Source organism: Metarhizium brunneum, chromosome 2, assembly GCF_013426205.1.
Source record: "Metarhizium brunneum chromosome 2, complete sequence".
NCBI lineage: Eukaryota > Fungi > Ascomycota > Sordariomycetes > Hypocreales > Clavicipitaceae > Metarhizium > Metarhizium brunneum.
This window is the reverse complement of record NC_089423.1, coordinates 559,312-575,914: the sequence shown is the minus strand read 5'-3', so window position 1 is coordinate 575,914 and position 16,603 is coordinate 559,312. Positions and strand designations below refer to the sequence as shown.

The 16,603-nt window shown below is 49.7% G+C and overlaps 7 protein-coding genes across 7 annotated transcripts; 4 read left to right on the top strand and 3 right to left on the bottom strand.

Annotated features, from left to right (window-relative positions):
* Positions 1-714: 714 nt before the first annotated feature.
* On the top strand, positions 715-3,494 carry APE2_0 (Aminopeptidase 2; the record flags this gene model as incomplete). The annotated part of the gene is made up of 3 exons (XM_014687612.1): positions 715-818; positions 883-2,823; positions 2,885-3,494. The coding sequence occupies 3 exons, from the start codon at positions 715-717 to the stop codon at positions 3,492-3,494; spliced, it is 2,655 nt and encodes an 884-aa protein (XP_014543098.1).
* A 3,032-nt stretch (positions 3,495-6,526) lies between these two features.
* On the top strand, positions 6,527-7,996 carry G6M90_00g031590 (uncharacterized protein; the record flags this gene model as incomplete). Its single annotated transcript, XM_014687611.2, has 4 exons — positions 6,527-6,968; positions 7,029-7,079; positions 7,134-7,896; positions 7,954-7,996. The coding sequence occupies 4 exons, from the start codon at positions 6,527-6,529 to the stop codon at positions 7,994-7,996; spliced, it is 1,299 nt and encodes a 432-aa protein (XP_014543097.2).
* Positions 7,997-9,294: 1,298 nt separating this feature from the next.
* Positions 9,295-10,146, bottom strand: G6M90_00g031580 (uncharacterized protein; the record flags this gene model as incomplete). The annotated part of the gene is made up of 1 exon (XM_014687610.1): positions 9,295-10,146. One exon carries the CDS (start codon positions 10,144-10,146, stop codon positions 9,295-9,297), a length of 852 nt encoding a protein of 283 aa, XP_014543096.1.
* A 302-nt stretch (positions 10,147-10,448) lies between these two features.
* Positions 10,449-11,115, top strand: G6M90_00g031570 (uncharacterized protein; the record flags this gene model as incomplete). Its single annotated transcript, XM_014687609.1, has 2 exons — positions 10,449-10,592; positions 10,651-11,115. The coding sequence occupies 2 exons, from the start codon at positions 10,449-10,451 to the stop codon at positions 11,113-11,115; spliced, it is 609 nt and encodes a 202-aa protein (XP_014543095.1).
* Positions 11,116-12,411: 1,296 nt separating this feature from the next.
* G6M90_00g031560 (uncharacterized protein) lies at positions 12,412-13,902 on the top strand (the record flags this gene model as incomplete). Its single annotated transcript, XM_014687608.1, has 1 exon — positions 12,412-13,902. One exon carries the CDS (start codon positions 12,412-12,414, stop codon positions 13,900-13,902), a length of 1,491 nt encoding a protein of 496 aa, XP_014543094.1.
* Positions 13,903-14,002: 100 nt separating this feature from the next.
* G6M90_00g031550 (uncharacterized protein) lies at positions 14,003-14,695 on the bottom strand (the record flags this gene model as incomplete). The annotated part of the gene is made up of 1 exon (XM_014687607.1): positions 14,003-14,695. One exon carries the CDS (start codon positions 14,693-14,695, stop codon positions 14,003-14,005), a length of 693 nt encoding a protein of 230 aa, XP_014543093.1.
* Positions 14,696-15,215: 520 nt separating this feature from the next.
* On the bottom strand, positions 15,216-16,550 carry G6M90_00g031540 (uncharacterized protein; the record flags this gene model as incomplete). The annotated part of the gene is made up of 1 exon (XM_014687606.1): positions 15,216-16,550. The coding sequence occupies one exon, from the start codon at positions 16,548-16,550 to the stop codon at positions 15,216-15,218; it is 1,335 nt and encodes a 444-aa protein (XP_014543092.1).
* Between the last annotated feature and the right edge of the window lie 53 nt (positions 16,551-16,603).

Here is a 16,603-nt window from a genome sequence, read left to right as displayed (position 1 = left end):
ACATGCAAGACGGCTCCGTCGGGTGTGGCGCGTGCTTCTGGGGGAGCTTTGTCGAGTCGACCACGCTCGCTCGTCTTTGGTTCTGCGTTTACGAGGTACGTCTATATGATTTCGTTGGCAGTGAAGCAATTGCCTCTTTCAGCCGGTCGGCTATATTCATGGCGCGGCGCCTCTTCCGTTCCATGTTCCGCTGCATGCACCATTCAAATTGATGGATGCATTGGCTCACATTGGCGACGGAACATTGGAGTGGCACGGCAAATTCTCGCGTCCTCCCAGCTTTGCCCCTCCCCCCACTTCGCCTTATCCCAACCCATGATTGGACGATTGACGTCCTGCACTCGGTCCCCCGCTCTCAAAGGTCCCTCGTCCCACCATGGCGTCGGCGGCGAAGGGTAGAGCTTGGGAACAAAGCCTTTCGTAACAGCTTCTGCCTGCATATCCGCGACGCTATAATCTATTTTATTACGTTGGCTATTAGTCCTGCTGCTGCGGTCATACGGAATCATTAGTCTGTCGGCCAAGAGACACTGGCTCCAAGCTCCTCGTGTGCCTCAGGCTAGCTCCAGACGCCGCCTTCCTGGCACAGCTTGATTCCATTTCTTGCCATTCCGCATCGGCTTGAAGCTAACTCTTTCAATCTCCCCCAGTCTCTTTCCCCGGACACAATCTAGGTTCTGTTCTGCTCACGCCAGAGCAAGAAATCCTGCAAAGATGGCTGACCGCGAGATTCTTCCCGACAACCTCAAGCCCGTTCACTACAATGTGTCTCTGCGAGACCTCGAGTTCAAGAACTGGACCTACCAGGGTACAGTGACGTACGCTTTGGCTTCTCATCTCTAGAATCGTCCGAGGTCTTCTGCCAGCTAATGACTCTCACAGCATCGATTCCGAGATTGTCAAGCCCACCAAGGAGATTGTCCTCAACACCGTCGAGATTAAGATTACTAGCGCCAAGGTCCTTGTAGACCACACCAAGTCCTCTCAGGCCATCCAGTCTACCAACTTCACCTACGATGAACGTGCCCAACGCGCTACCATCACCTTTGACCAGGAGCTCCCCGTCTCCAAGAAGGCATCCGTTGTTATCGACTTTGAGGGCATCATGAACAACGAGATGGCTGGCTTTTACCGCTCCAAGTACAAGCCTGCCGTTACCCCTGCCAAGTCGGTTCCTCGTGATGACGAGTGGCATTACATGTTCAGCACCCAGTTTGAGTCTTGCGATGCCCGACGTGCTTTCCCCTGCTTTGACGAGCCCAACCTGAAGGCCACTTTTGACTTTGAGATTGAAATACCCACCGACCAGGTCGCTCTCAGCAACATGCCCGTCAAGGAAACCAAGCCTACCAAGGATGGATGGAACATGGTTTCCTTTGAGACTTCTCCCGTCATGAGCACCTACCTCCTGGCATGGGCTGTTGGTGACTTTGAGTACATTGAGCAGCTCACGGACCGCCGGTACAATGGCAAGCAAATACCCGTCCGTGTCTACACTACGCGAGGACTCAAGGAACAAGGACGGTGGGCTTTGCAGCACGCCCCCAAGATTATCGACTTCTTCTCCAAGATCTTCGACATTGACTACCCACTCCCCAAGTCCGATCTTTTGGCCGTCCACGAGTTCACCCACGGTGCCATGGAGAACTGGGGTCTCGTCACCTACCGTACCACCCAGGTTCTCTTCGATGAGAAGACCTCGGATGCTCGATTCAAGAATGCCGTTGCCTACGTTGTTGCCCATGAGCTTGCCCACCAGTGGTTCGGCAACTTGGTTACCATGGACTGGTGGGATGAGCTGTGGCTGAATGAGGGTTTTGCTACCTGGGTCGGCTGGCACGCTGTCGACCACCTGCACCCCGACTGGCAGGTCTGGGCACAGTTCGTCAACGAGGGCATGGAGGCTGCTTTCCGTCTCGATGGTATCCGTGCCAGCCACCCCATCCACGTCCCTGTACGTGATGCCCTCGATGTCAATCAGATCTTCGACTCCATCAGCTACCTCAAGGGCTGCTCTGCAATTCGCATGTTGGCCAACCATCTAGGCGTTGAAACCTTCCTCAAGGGCGTTTCCAACTACCTCAAGGCCCACGCTTACGGCAATGCCAAGACTAAGGCTCTATGGGATGCGCTGAGCGAGGCCTCTGGCAAGGACGTCAATGCTCTCATGGGACCCTGGATCTCCAAGATTGGTCACCCCGTGGTTACAGTTGCCGAGGAGCCCGGCCAAATCTCCATCAGACAGTCTCGATTCCTGTCCACCGGCGACGTCAAGCCCGAAGATGACACCACAACGTGGTGGGTTCCTCTTGGCCTCGAGGGCAAGAAGGGGGAGACTGGTGTCAACACTATGTCCCTTCTCCAGAAGGAGGAGACTATCCGCGATATTGATGATGAGTTCTATAAGCTCAACAGCGGCGCCACTGGTTTCTACCGCGTCAACTACCCCCCTGCTCGCCTTGCCAAGCTCAGCACCCAACTCGACAAACTGAGCACCGAGGACAAGATTGCCATTATTGGTTCTACTGCAGATTTGGCCTTTGCCGGGAACAGCACGTCTGCTGCTCTGTTAACCTTCCTCGAAGGCTTTAGCAAAGAGACTCACCCTCTTGTCTGGACCCAGGTCCTTGACTCTATCGGCTCTGTCAAGTCTGTCTTTAACGAGGACAAGGAGATCAAGACGGGTCTGGAAAACTTTGCTCTCAAGCTCATCTCGGACAAGGTCAAGGAGATTGGCTGGGATGCCGCCGAGAATGAAGAATACTTGACCACCATGTTGCGCAAGCGCATTATTGGCGTTGCTGTTGCCAGCGGGCACGCCGAGTAAGTAGATTTTTGGTCTCTTCGCATTCAATTTGCAATGTCGTTACTCATGTTCTACTAGGGCCGAAAAAGAAGCCCTGAGGCGCTTCAATGCCTGGCACGAGAACGCCGAGGCCAACCCCCTCCCGCCCTCTTTGCGACTCCCCGTCTGGCGTGCTGCCGTCAAGAAGGATACCGCCCGCGCAGTCGAGATCCTGAAGAACGAGTGGTTCAACACCAAGTCCATTGATGGCAAGCTGATCTGCCTTAATGCTCTATCGGCGCCCGAGGACGAACAGATCCTCAAGGAACAAATCGTCTCCTTCAACTTCAACGAGTCTCCCCCAAGCAACGCCGTCAACGCCGCTGACATGCACGTCCTTGGCATGGGTCTGGCCGGCAACCCTGTCGGTCGCCAGGTGCAGTGGGCTTTCATGAAGGCCAACTGGGATGCGTGCGTTGCCAAGCTCGGCAACCCCATTGTTGTCGACCGATTCGTGCGCGTCAGTCTGGGCGGGTTCACTGATGTGTCTGCCGTGGACGACATTGAGCAGTTCTTCAAGGACAAGGATACCAAGAGCTTTGACCGAACTCTGGAGACGGTCAAGGACAAGATTCGCGGACGCGCTGCGTACAAGAAGCGTGATGCTGCTGCTCTGAAGGAGTGGCTTGGTGCCAATAAGTATTTGTGAAGACCAAAGTTGTAGGGGTTGATGGGCGGATGATGTTGACGGAGCAGATGTAGATGACTAGTCTATAATACCATGACTGCTATTTGCGGCCAGACTGGTTGGTTATTTAAAATCGTTAGCCAGTAAGAAAACGATTTTCCCGAACAAGTTATTCAGGTTTACTCGGTGATCGGATTACCATGCTCTATACAAATGTAGTATTTGCGACACTTGTACCAGCTGTTGGTCTAATAAATAATTAAATCATAAGTAACTCGTGATTTATAACTTTGAAATACCTGTGAAGAGATCAGACCAAGGGATACAGAATAGCATAAGCTGTTAATATGTCAAAGTTGCCATTTCCGGTCCAGTGACTATGCCACGGCCGCCAGACAGCAGGACATCTCGAATCCTGTGAAGCCGGGCTTGTCAAGGCGGCTTGTGGCCAGCACATTTTGGTCTTCAGTCTACTCTATCCTGCGATGACACAGGAAAAGCCTCCCTGCTGACATGCCAGTTGGTGTAAACGGCATTTACGATGGAATAATGGAATGTGCGAATTCGAGGCCGCACGTCTGGGGCATTCGTCTCTGGCGGCATTCAGTGCCGGGCCGGCGAGCGGCGCTGCTGAGCTATAAACATGCATTACCCTGGCCGTGGATATGAGCTGATTGGTTGAGACTGAGGAGCCCCGACTCGAAAGGGGAGAAAACTGAGACGGCAAGGCGGTGCGCCACAAGGCATTTGCAGCGCGGGTGGTCCCGCTCGGCAATCTGCTGCTGATATGTGTGTCTCCGATGTCGTCTTTTGTTGCACAGCATGCCGCCGTGGAGCCGCTCGTGTCTCATATTACCCCGGTTTCTGTCACCTTTGTCGCTGGGCGCGAATCCTGTTGGCTGCGCGGTTGGTATGCAGGTCAGTGACGACATTGTTACTGTTCATAAGTGTTGTCACGAAGAAAACGGCGTAGGCAGAGGCTATTGACTTTTTATGTGTGTTTGGAACCCAGGTCCCCACAAACGCTGGGCGCACCGAAAAACTGCCAGTTTGGGATGGCGCTAGGGACGGGACGGCCCGAGGCTCGATTTACGATGGAACAGTCCGAGACTCGACGTCGTGACGATGAACATTCCACCGGCCCGATTGCCCGGCTGAACAAGAGCTGGTGGCAGAGAGGTGGGAGAGGCATGGGCAGGCCAGTGATTTAGAGCCAGAGTGGATGCTTTTGGGCTGTTGCAGGTCAAGCTCCTGCGCTGGACAGGCTGTGAAATCCTGGAAATAGGGCCAGGCTCTGTTCGGTGCGACACGTGCAGATGCAAGGGACCCATCGTGGTCGTATCGCGGCGTGTTGGCGGTGTCCTCGTTTCCACCGTAGACGGTAGAGCACTCAGCGGACTGCTAGCAAAACTATTAGCTTGAAATGGTCGATCGACGGAGACCACGGTAAGTGAATCCTCGACTGTGTCGACTTCCTACCGCGGCACCGTTTTGATGTGTGTTGGCTACCTGTCTTGAGACGCTGAGGTTTGCTGCCACATATGGGTCGAGTGGAGACAGGGCCGTTCCATCCCGATCGCAAAACCAGCCCAAGCCTTGTTCCATCATACCACACCCAGGTCCGAACACTAGGCCATGTGTTTGTCTTTTATCAAGCTCCTGTTCGCTCTTTGAGAGATTTGAGCGTGGTACAGCGTGACATCGCATGACAAGGGCAGTGCATCTGCTCGAACATGATCAATTTGATGCAATCTTTAAATGATCTGCCCTGAGGTCTTAAAGGTCCCTGGCCTCGTGATGCCTCCTTTGTTGTTGTGTAACTGTTGTTGGCCCAAGGCCTTTGTTCTGTCGGCGCTTTGTTGAGACCAAAAGGAAACGATCAGCGTCAGCTTACATGTCGTGGCGTTTCACCATTTACTGAATGACATGGACTGTTCACTAGGTAAGATAAACTGTTCACCGAGTAGAATATTCTGTTCAACAAGAAGGATGGACTGTTCACTAAGCACGATAGACGCTTCACTGAACACGATGGACCATTCACTGAGCACAATGGATAACAGGTAGCACGCAGGCGTGATTATAAAAGCTATCCGCCCACCCAGCCATCTGGCCTGCGGTTCTTGTTTCCTTACCCTCCCGACCCCAACTCGGCGCTTCCAACTTACGAGTGTCATGATGCTCGATCTTTATCTCTCTCATTAGGAAATCTTTTTACTCCGCGTTTTTCGGACTAAAGAGGGCGGACTGACGGTCCTTCTTTTCCTCTGTCATTTGAAGAAGAACGTTCCAGTGAAAGCCACGAAATCACCACCGCGTCACGTAAGGACTCCGACTGTTGTTGTTTTTGGTCCTGCTAACCTCGGGATATAGCTTTAACTCGGTGTTGATGCGCATGGCCAAGCGAAGCTGCTCTCATCAGACCATTCCCAACGTCCACAGTGCCTACCATCGATACACGGCCGCGCTCTGTTTTGTACGTCACCAAAATGAACTATACACACGAGGATTACACTGTAGCATTGATTTGTGCTTCTCCAGCCGACTGGGTAGCGTCTAAACTAATGTTAGATGAGGAGCACCCTAGCCTCCCAGCGGACTTTCAGTGTAGGTATACCTTGGGACGGATCGGACCGCATAATGTTGCAATTGCTTTCCTTACAGGAGGAACCACGAGTCCATGGGAAGTAGACTACCTTCTCTACCACTTTCGGAATATCCGCTTTGGCTTGATGGTCGGCATTGGAGGCGGAGCGCCAGCCACCCCAAGCGACGATCCGAATAAAGACATCCGGCTTGGGGATGTAGTAGTCAGTCACTCGGAAGGCAACCATGGTAAGCGAGAATTGTTTTGGATTAAGGAAATATCCGAGCTGTCACAACCAACAGGAGGCGTTTTAAGATACAACACGGGCGAAATTCCTCAAAGATGCTTTTTTTACAAACCGCCTGCGATACTTACAACCGCAGTCTCAGAACTTCGCTCACGAAACGAGGCTGTGAGGAACGCAATCAGTCAACATATTTCGAACATGGTGAAGTCACGTCCAACGATGATGGAGGTGTTCCAATATCCAGGCCACGAGCACGATCAGCTGTTTGAAGCGAATTACGAGCACAAGTGGGGAGGCATAGGTTGTAAAATGTGCGACAAGGAGCGACTGGTACATCGAAAGCTCAGAGACACGGAGCATCCTGTAATTCACTACGGTGTTATTGGCTCAGTAAGGGAGGATATGCGGCATAGTGCTACTCGAGAGAAGCTCCGACAGGAGCACGGGATCCTTTGCTTTGAGACGGTGGCTGATGGGCTCATGCTCAATTTTCCGTGTCTTTTCATCCGAGGGATCTGTGACTACTTCAACACCCACAAGAATGAGGACTGGAAAGAGTATGCGGCGGTAACGGCAGCGGCATATGCCAAGGAGCTTCTCCAAACCATACCCGCAAACCAGGTGGTGCGGGCCAAGAAGGCACTGAGAATTATGGAGCAGAGTGAGTCCAGAGCAGCAGCAGAGAGAGGAGGTGCCAACGCTGACAATTATTTCTATGTAGCATCAGCAGAGGTCGGGTCTATAAATAAAGACCTCGAGCGTCTATTAAATGGTTCGAGAAGCTCTCCCAGTATTATGCAAAATTCATTGTATTAACTCTTTATAGAACAACGACGTAAAGAACGTGACGACATTTTGGATTTGATCATGTCTTCTCCTACCTACGAAGACCAACATAAGGACATTCTTAAGCAGAGACATCCAGGAACTGGGCAGTGGTTTCTGGAGTCTCCCGAGTTTACCAAGTGGCTGCGGGGAGTCTGCCGGAACCTCTACTGTTCCGGTACTCCCGGCACTGGCAAAACTGTACTGGCATCAGTCGCGATAGAGCATATACGAGCTCAATCCGGCATGGGACGACCTGTCGCATTCATATACTGCAACTCCCAAATGAAAAAAGAACGGACTGTTCAAAAGCTGCTTCGCATGGTCCTTCATCAATTTCTCAGCCAATGCGCTTCCATTCCGGTGTCAGTTAAAGGGGTCCTCGAAAGCTCCATGAGACTTGAAAGACAGCCCCGGAGTCGGGCAATAATTAAAGCAATACATGAAGCTATTGAGGAGCAGGGTGGAGCATATCTAGTCCTCGATGGCCTGGACCAGTGTTCGTCCCTTGTCCGCAAAGGTCTACTGACCCTCGCTCGCGATTTGCAACAGGACACCTATACAAGTCTTATGGTCACATCCTGCCCTATACACAGTATTGAAAGACGGTTTGCAAGAGTGACAAGGCTAGGCATTCCAGCAGACTCGAGAGACATGGAATGCTACTTGGATGGCCATCTATCGACTCTGGCTCTATACTATCAAGACAATGCTGTTTTGTGGAAGAAGCTCAAAGCAAGCATTATCAAGAGGGCGAAGGGATCGTAAGTATTAGTACTATGGTATTGGCTCAAGATTCTCCCGTTCTGACGAATATTCAGGTTTCTTGAGGCGAATGATTTTCTTGAGACTCTAAAGGTGTGAGAGGAGACAAGGTATCAGAAAAGCATTGCGTGCTCTCCCACAAGGCTTACAGGAACTGCCGGGGGTATAAGACAGGACCGACCTCCCAGGTGCAAAATATAGCAAACGGGCTAGTGTTGCGTCAAAAAGGACTGGTTGAATTTGAGGGTTATCGTCAGGAGTCCCAAAAGGCTTGCAGGGGCCTTGGACCGGATATAAAAGGGGTTAAATTTGCAGGATTTTTCATCAATCGACTCGAATTTTTCATTAGTATTACTTATATGAAGCTATCAATGAAAGCCATGAAAAACCTCCCAAATACATATTTCGTCATTCCCTACTACGGTAAATTGCGATTGTAAACTCAACAGCTAGACGCTCTTCGTGCAGGGCTCATCAAACTTAATAGGAAGACGTGACGCGTTCAAGACCTGGACAAATTGGTCGTGATGCAGAATTAGTCTGTTACTGAAATCAAGATGGTCTCCTGAATTAAACCCTTTCCACGTTTTTAGTCCAACGCCGCGACGCATTTGTGCCCCAGATTCTTGACTTTCATGTCGGGCAAGTGGACAAAATGCCGCACACCACCTTCGCTTACCCCTCGGCTCGACTGCGAGGCTTATTGACATGAATGCGTTCATTTCAGGTTCACGGCAGTCATAACGCCACAAGGTTCCAAGCCATAGATGGAAGCACTTTCGAGCCCTCGTTAATCTTTGGCATTGACAAACTTGTATCCCTAGCGTGAAAGCAAGACATGTGAAAACTGGTGCTGTCTCCAATGGGAGGGCTCCCCAGATTATGAGCGTATCAACACCTTGGATGTTGAGAGTATTATAAGCTGGATGTCGGGATCCTTTGCGCGAACATGATACAAAGAGCCGTCTTCTTGTTCCTATTACGAAATCGAGCAGCGCCACATAAAACGAGACGGACCAAGAATTAAGTTGACGTCATTATAAGTGTCTCCACATGCGTCTGCATTGTACCAGCTTGACATATGTAATCCCATTTGTGCTGAAAAATTTAGCACAAGTGTAACAAAGCCGTGATACTCATTTATCAATCCATGCCAGTTTTACTCCCGCACTTGCGCTAATATCCCCTAGCTGCTTCTTTTGTTCACTAGATAAATCGCCAAAACCAAGCGGAATAGGCAGAGTAATCTGACGGAGACGGGGTCTCGACGATAAAGCTCGACCCGCTAACTCGGACCTCACCGCATCTAGAACGGAGTCATCGTCCCATTCCCATTCCTCGTGATCGTCTAAATCTGCGGCCAAATCAAGGAATTCAAGATGTAAAGGGAGAGCATTTCAAAGTTTCCTACTCAAGGATGGCGAAAACCCCATCAAGAAGACCCAAGGGACGCATAATCTTATAAGCTTATTAAAGCTAGAAATGCCGTCTAAGGAGGGTTGAATTTCTAACGAGGGAGGGTCGTAATCGCCGACTGATATTCTAGGGCGTGTTATGGTCCGGATCGTCAGGTCTGTAAGCGTATCTCGGACGTGGCCGAGTGCAGCAGCTGCCGTATCAAGTTCAACGACATCTTGACTAACGTTTTCATCGAGATCTGGCTGGTATAGCCAGTTCCAGTGTAGCTTCTGGAGTCCCCTAAGGACGGAGAGGATGGGGGCCAGTCGCGATTCTCGCAGCCTATACAGATCCAGGGACACTAGTGACGACGGGGCGGGCGGATCTGAAGGCCACGCGAATTGAGCTGGGTTGTCAATAGAAACGGACAGGTGCTCAACGTTGGGGAGGTAAAAGAAGGGAAGGACGTCGGCCGTGTTGGTGGTATCGCGGTGGTGCCATTCTTTGGCCCTGTACTCGGACGTGACATGACGGAGCTGCGTAAGGGTAGGCAACTGGTATTCTTTTGGCTGGCAAAGGGCGCATTGAAGCACGCCTCCCCAAAGCCGGCTCTTGATGGTAAAGTTTGGACCGAGATACAAAGTCGTCAAATTTGGCATGGATGCCAGGAGGGCAGCCACAATGGCATCCACGGTGCCGAGTTGCAGCTCGCCTATCCAGGATTTAGCAAATGGCACCCCCGTAGACTGAATTGTCAACCGATGCTCTTGATGATTTTGGAAATTCTCGAGGCAAGAGCCTTGGGTATAAATATTTCCCAAAGCTACGCTGTACTTGAGATACAGTGTCATTCCCACCGAAAAACAAAAGGCTTCAATTTTCCGCCAAGACTTGCAGGCTCCGGTGTATTCTATCAAGGTAGCTTGAAAGATACGAGGATAAAGCCGAGATTCGCCGGCCGGAGAGGGTCGTCCAAGTTTTAAGTTTTGACTGCTGCCGAGCATGACAATCGTCCCTGACTCGTTCCAAGGAAATCTTCTTTGCTTCATCTGTCAAGAAAGGCGACTCCCTTAAACTAGGCCCAGGGGTAGAGGCCGACCTGGCCGCCTGTGGCACCGGCACCCACAGGAACCAAGCAAGGTGCGGTGAGGTCATGACTTTTGATGCCTACTACAAGGCCAACATTGGCAGCGAAAATTTGAGCAACAGCGAGGCTCGAATTGTCGCCATCATGAAACTGAAGAGGCCGGGCCCCAATGGCGAGGAGTACATCATTCAACCCCCCTGCGGTGACGGTGTAGGTATATTCTCGACCCCTGAAACGCGTTTAGAACAGGTATTCACAGAAAGTATAGGACAACTGGGGCTGCAACAGATTGGTCAAGGACCTCAACGTGTTGACTGATGACAAGGTTGCCGCCGTCCCGGACACAACACCGTTCAACTGGAGGCAGCTAAAGGCGGCTGGAAAGGTTGCAGTCACGCAGTCACCCACGCCGGCCGATAATGAATCGGATCCAGGTACTTCTGATACGGGCCAGGTCAAGCCGCCGCCCAAGCATCCTTCTCAGGGTAAAAAGCCGGGTACATCCCACGATGAACAGGGAACCGGCAATCCCGGGGATGACGAAATTGAGCCGCCACCCAAGCATCCGAGTACGAGACCCGACAGGCCGGCTAGGCCAGCTACCCAGGGAGACGGGGAGGACCATCCGGGGCAAGGCGGTGATGATGACGACAACCCTAGCACTGGCACCAAGCCCAAGACCAAGCCCAAGCCAAAGGGTAATGGAAGGACACGTCGTCACTTCTACGCATAGAGGGCTCCCGTTCAGAATAGCACTGGACTATGTCTACTTGGTGGCCTGTATCTAGAATAGATGCGGAGGCATCAGAGAGAAGGACGTTTGGCGATGGAACTGTTTTTAGACAGTAGAATTCAATATCTGTCCACGTTTCGTTTCTAGAACGCACCTGCGCATAATGACAAGTAATCTGGTAGTAAAGGTGATAGCGAATTCTATACTACAAGAACTGTTACAACCTAGTCAAGACAAGTACAACATGTTATAATGACGCCTTATCATGTAACTTGAAAAATAGATTTCAAAGAACAATGCCCTTGTGACAAGGGTATAGTATTTAGGGGCTTAGAATAACATTTCGTATTCAGCTAATACTTTGCTTTGATATCAAAGGTCCTTGGTTTTCCTTAAAGCCCTGAGGGCGGAAGACCTTTATTTATATTAAGAGGCGGTGAGGGACCTTGCCCTAGGTCTCGTGATTAGAGCCCTTGTGTAACTATCGTCGGGTTTAAGGTTCGGCCCGTGCCTTCATGGCAACGTGTCATCCGTGTAACAGCCCTTGTTTTGTTACCTGCGGATTTTGCGCCCGACACGTCTTACATAGAAAAGGCTTAATATATTTAAATATATTTACAATATATTCAAATATATTATAAAATATAATACTAATTACATTTAAATTTAATATACTTATAAATACTGGGGTTAAAATAGAAGGCTAAAGATCTAGTTTAGCTAAATGTACTATACTTTACTGTGTTCTCTTTAATTATACCTTTTACTTGTAGCACAAGTAGTGTGTTCAGTTATATAGTTAATATCACAACAAAAAGCTATAAATATATATTTAATAAACTGGCTCCTTAATTTCTTCTACTTATCTATTAAAAGGCAGGTGGTTATTTTGCAGCTATTACTACCCGCATCCGTGGGCACCTGAATAAGACTCTAAACTGCCATCTTATTCTAGGTCTAGCCAAAATATATCATGGGCTCCAAATGCAATTAATATATGGGATTGACATGGGAGCTGTTCGTGTTCGGGTGGGAGCAAGACATACGTAGTCACAGTCACACGGAAATGGCCTTGGTTACACAAGGGCTACAATCACGGGACCTAGGGCAAAGTCCCTCACCGACTTCTGTATTTAAAGACGTCTTCGGTAAACGAGGCCTTAAGGAAAACCAAGGACCCTTCATACTCAATAGCGGCTATTTGGAGTGGCACAAGGCAACAACTCTTTCACCATAACTTCACTTCCTAACATGGACAGCCAAACCTATCCAAGCCTCAAAACCGATTGTGCAATCATGAATGGCAACGGTGATGGGACAAACAGCGATTTAGCATGCTTTATATCGACCCTCAAACGGAGAAGAATTCAAGCAGAGCATGTCAATGGAGATGCCCTTCCGCTCGAAGCCATGATGCATGACACGGGAGCCGTGATTCCTGCAGCTGTGGTATCACCGCGGAGCGAATGGGGAGTTTGCCAAACTGTCAAGTTGCTCCAGGAGTTCAAGCTTTACGATGGATTCACCATTTCAATCAAGAGTGGCGGCCATGGATACCTGCACCGGGATCCAAGCCCTCATCCCGTCATCCTACTGAACCTGGGAGCCATGACCAACCAATATATTTCGAATGGTACACTGGTGCTTGAGCCAGGCTGCTTGCTCGGTCAGGTCATGCACACTCTCGCCACGAACCGCAAGGCAGTCCCCCACGGGGATTGCTTTGGTGTCGGAGTAGGTGGACATTTCACTACGGCTGGATGGGATCTTATGTTGACTCGGCGGTATGGACTCGGTTGTCAATCTGTCATCGGCGGACGTGTTGTCTTATGGGATGGATCTGTCGTCAGCGTGGATGAGCATAGCCACCCAAGACTTTTATATGCGTTGCGTGGTGGTGCCGCAGCCGGAGCAGGAGTAGTCACCGAAATACGTTTGCGGTTGATTGATGAGCCAAAGGTGACCACGTGGTGCAACATTCGCCTCAACAGGGAGCAGGTGGCGGTCTGCGTGACATCTAGTCTCATGGACAAGACGCAAAATTTGCCTCTGGACATTTCGCCATCCTTTAAGTTTTACTACGAGTTGGATGACCCCGAGCCCGTCTGTGCGTTCCGCATCGCGAGCCTCCTGAGGAAAGAGGAGACAATTGCCTGTCTTCGGGAGCATCTGGGGGACCAGATTGCATCATGGGCGGCTGACCTTTCGCAATGGAACGAGAAACCCCTCATCGATTACCGATTGCAGGTGGCGTCGGAATTCTTGGCCGCCAATTTTGGAATGTTGGCAGAAGCCTCCTCTTTAGCAATGCTCAAGGACCCTCTAGTCTTCTGGAAGCCGGCCAATGCGGCTCATGAAATGACCAGGTCTTTTAGTGTGCAGACATCGTCTTGGGTTGTCCCAGATTGTGAGGCCGTACTACCCAAGTTATACGATGCTTTCGAATTCGCAAAGGACCATCCTGTTCATAACCGGATGTACGCGTTGGTTATTCTCGGAGCCGGAGCCATGTCAGAACTACCAGAAAGGTGCTCCATGCCTTTGGGCAAAGTATTGATTCGATTTGAATCGCACTGGGATAACGAGGAGGAACATGGCCCGTGGTGTCGGGAGCTGACAAGCAAGATTTCGGACATTATCCAGACCAAAGCAGACCTGAATGTGAAGCGGCCATTTCGAGGAGACATTTGGCTGCGTGAACAGGGCGTGGACGCGGAGCTCAATGGTATACTGGAGACTTATGATCGAAGATGGCCCAAACCTGCTATTCTAAATAGACGTAGCTGACTAGGACAAGGCATAGCTCTAAATAACTATGACCCAGATTGACTGATTCAGTTTACTTCAACCAAGCTTCTTGGTATTTAAAAGAGGCTCATGATACCCTTTAGTACTCATCCTCATCATCTTCATCATCCTCATCGTCCACATAATCCTCGTCATCATCGTCATCGTCGTCATCCTCGTCATACTTATTATCCTCATCATCGTTATCATCGTTATTATCGTTATCATCGTTATCATCGTTATCGTCGTCATCGTCGTCATCGTCGTCATCCTCATCATCGTCGTCATACACATCGCCCATTTTACGGCCGAACTTAAAGTTCTTGTTTCCCTCAATCTCCAGGCGCCACGATTTATCGTTGTCATGAGATTCGATTTGAATATTGTTATAATCCACAACGGTCCCGATCAGGTCAAAAATCTCGTCCTGACGAAGCTGATCGTCGTTCGTGCCGTCAGGATTGTCGGCATCCGTACCCGGTTGCGGAACCACCATGATTGCCCGCAAGTTGTGCAGGCCGTTTTCTATGGCAGTTCTTACTAGAGGAATAAAGCCCTCCAAAACAGGATCCTCAAGATCGTCGACGTGGGCTAAGAAACGGTCGTCGCCAGAGGCCTCAGGTTCACCATAGTCACCCGCGACTGCAACTCTAATACAGGTCGCGAGGCCATCCGTTTCTTTCGAGTCATTGCCTTTTCCAGCGGTGTAAAATCGTTGGGCTACGTAGCCCTGATCGGTAAACCTAGCGGGACTCCTCTGTACGAGTTCATCGAGGGTGAATTCTACAGACATTGCGGTCTGCGAAGCAGGCTCTCGTAGTTTAGGTCTGAGCTTGATTTATTAGTTATTGCTAGAAACACTCGCTTTATTTTACTTACATTTGCCTTGGTTTGAATAGCTTAGGACTGTTGCACTTGATAATTGACGGCAAATGTTGATTGTGTCTGGTTGTATATGCTTTTGAGAAATAGCTACGAGGCTGTGAACAAAGCTGTGAACAAAGCTGTAAACAAGGCTGCGAACAAGGCTGCGAACAAGGTTGCAAACAAGGTTGCAAACGAGGTACTGGGCCGAAAAAACGGGAGTGTGTAATGCTATGGGCGTCGCGCAAGGCTGAAACCCTTATCATGTGATTATATTTAATAAATATAAATATTTAACATAATTTAATAATTTAATAATTTAAAATATTATTTTTATTAAAAATTCTTCTTATAAATTATAAAAATTACTATAAGTAATAATTATTAATAGCTAATATATACTACTAGGAGAGTTTACCGATAATAAGAGTATAATACGCTATATAGGGCTATAAAGGGAATCGGTCTCTCATGCATGGACGATGTTTTGGTGACTTCCATAGCCTGCTAGTCCGATTGTCCTCGGGCTCTGACAATGGTACCTTGGGGAGGTATTGCAGGCAGAGCTCGGGCGACTCCTTCGATACATCCCATGCCTTCCCAAACTTCCAAACCCTGGGCCGACTCTCGAGATAACTTCTACCAATATGACGGATCCGGTTATTGGCCTTTGGGATGCGCCCGAATGCATTTATGGGAAAGAGCCAGAACCCATAGGCTGAAGCAAGTTCATCATCGTCTTCCTCGCAGGGTACCCCGTTGGCCATATACGCCTCCTGGCATCTATTCCATTCCTCCTTCTCTTCTCTGAGCGCAAAAAGTGCTTCGTCTCGGTCCGTCACCCGTGTATTGTTAACAGCAACCATATAACGATAATCGACACGATGATTGGGATGCTCGATTTGCCAGTGCTCCAAAAGCCTGAACCAGCGGTACATCTGGTCTCGCGGATCCGAGTAGCCCAAGAAAGTCTTGGTCAACTCTGCTTCAACTGACCTGGGATCCTGTGGCAACCTCTGAAATTTGGAGACAGAGGCCAGTATGGGTCTGGACCGATGTAACTGAGGCTTCCATCCGTACCTCTGAGCCATACGATTCTGAATACCACGCCCAAAGTGTCCATTGTAGCCGAAGATGACACGACGAAGTCTTGACAGAAGTTGACGTACAAGATGCTCGTCGCCCTCGATCGGCTGAAACAAAGGATCGTAGTATCCCCTAGCATGACGCCATACACACCCTAGGTTGATGAGTCCGACATGCCAGGGATCATTAACCAATAGTGTGTTGGCGAATCTGGGAAGGAATTTCAACCCAACAATATCCAAAAAATCCAGCTCCGGATTGAAATAGAATGTACCTTCGGTCGGATATTCGCCCAGCTGCTTATAATAGCAAGGCACTTTAACACGATAGAAACCCATGGCACTTTGTCGCGACTCGGAGCAAACCCGGAAGAGCTTGCTTATCTCATGCCTGTTTCTCAAGACAACCAGGAAGCTATTCTCCCGGTCAAGGCGAGCACGGTGATTTGACCGAGCGTCCAGTTCTTGCAGAATATGCGCATCTAGTCGAATATAGTAGTCTGGTCGATCCTCGTCTAATAGGTCTTGAGGACTTCTTCCTAGCAAAAGTTCCACTCGAATAAAGCGTTCATGACAGAGTGATTGCGTCCATATCATAGAACGAATCTCCGGGGGAAGTTTTGTGAATTGCGGAAACGAACCGGTTCCTATTTCCACCGTGTTGATGATTTGTAATGACTCTCCGGAGGAGCCACTCATATTGAGCATTGGCGTAGAGAACAATAATAGAGATTTTGCCCAAAATCAGCTTT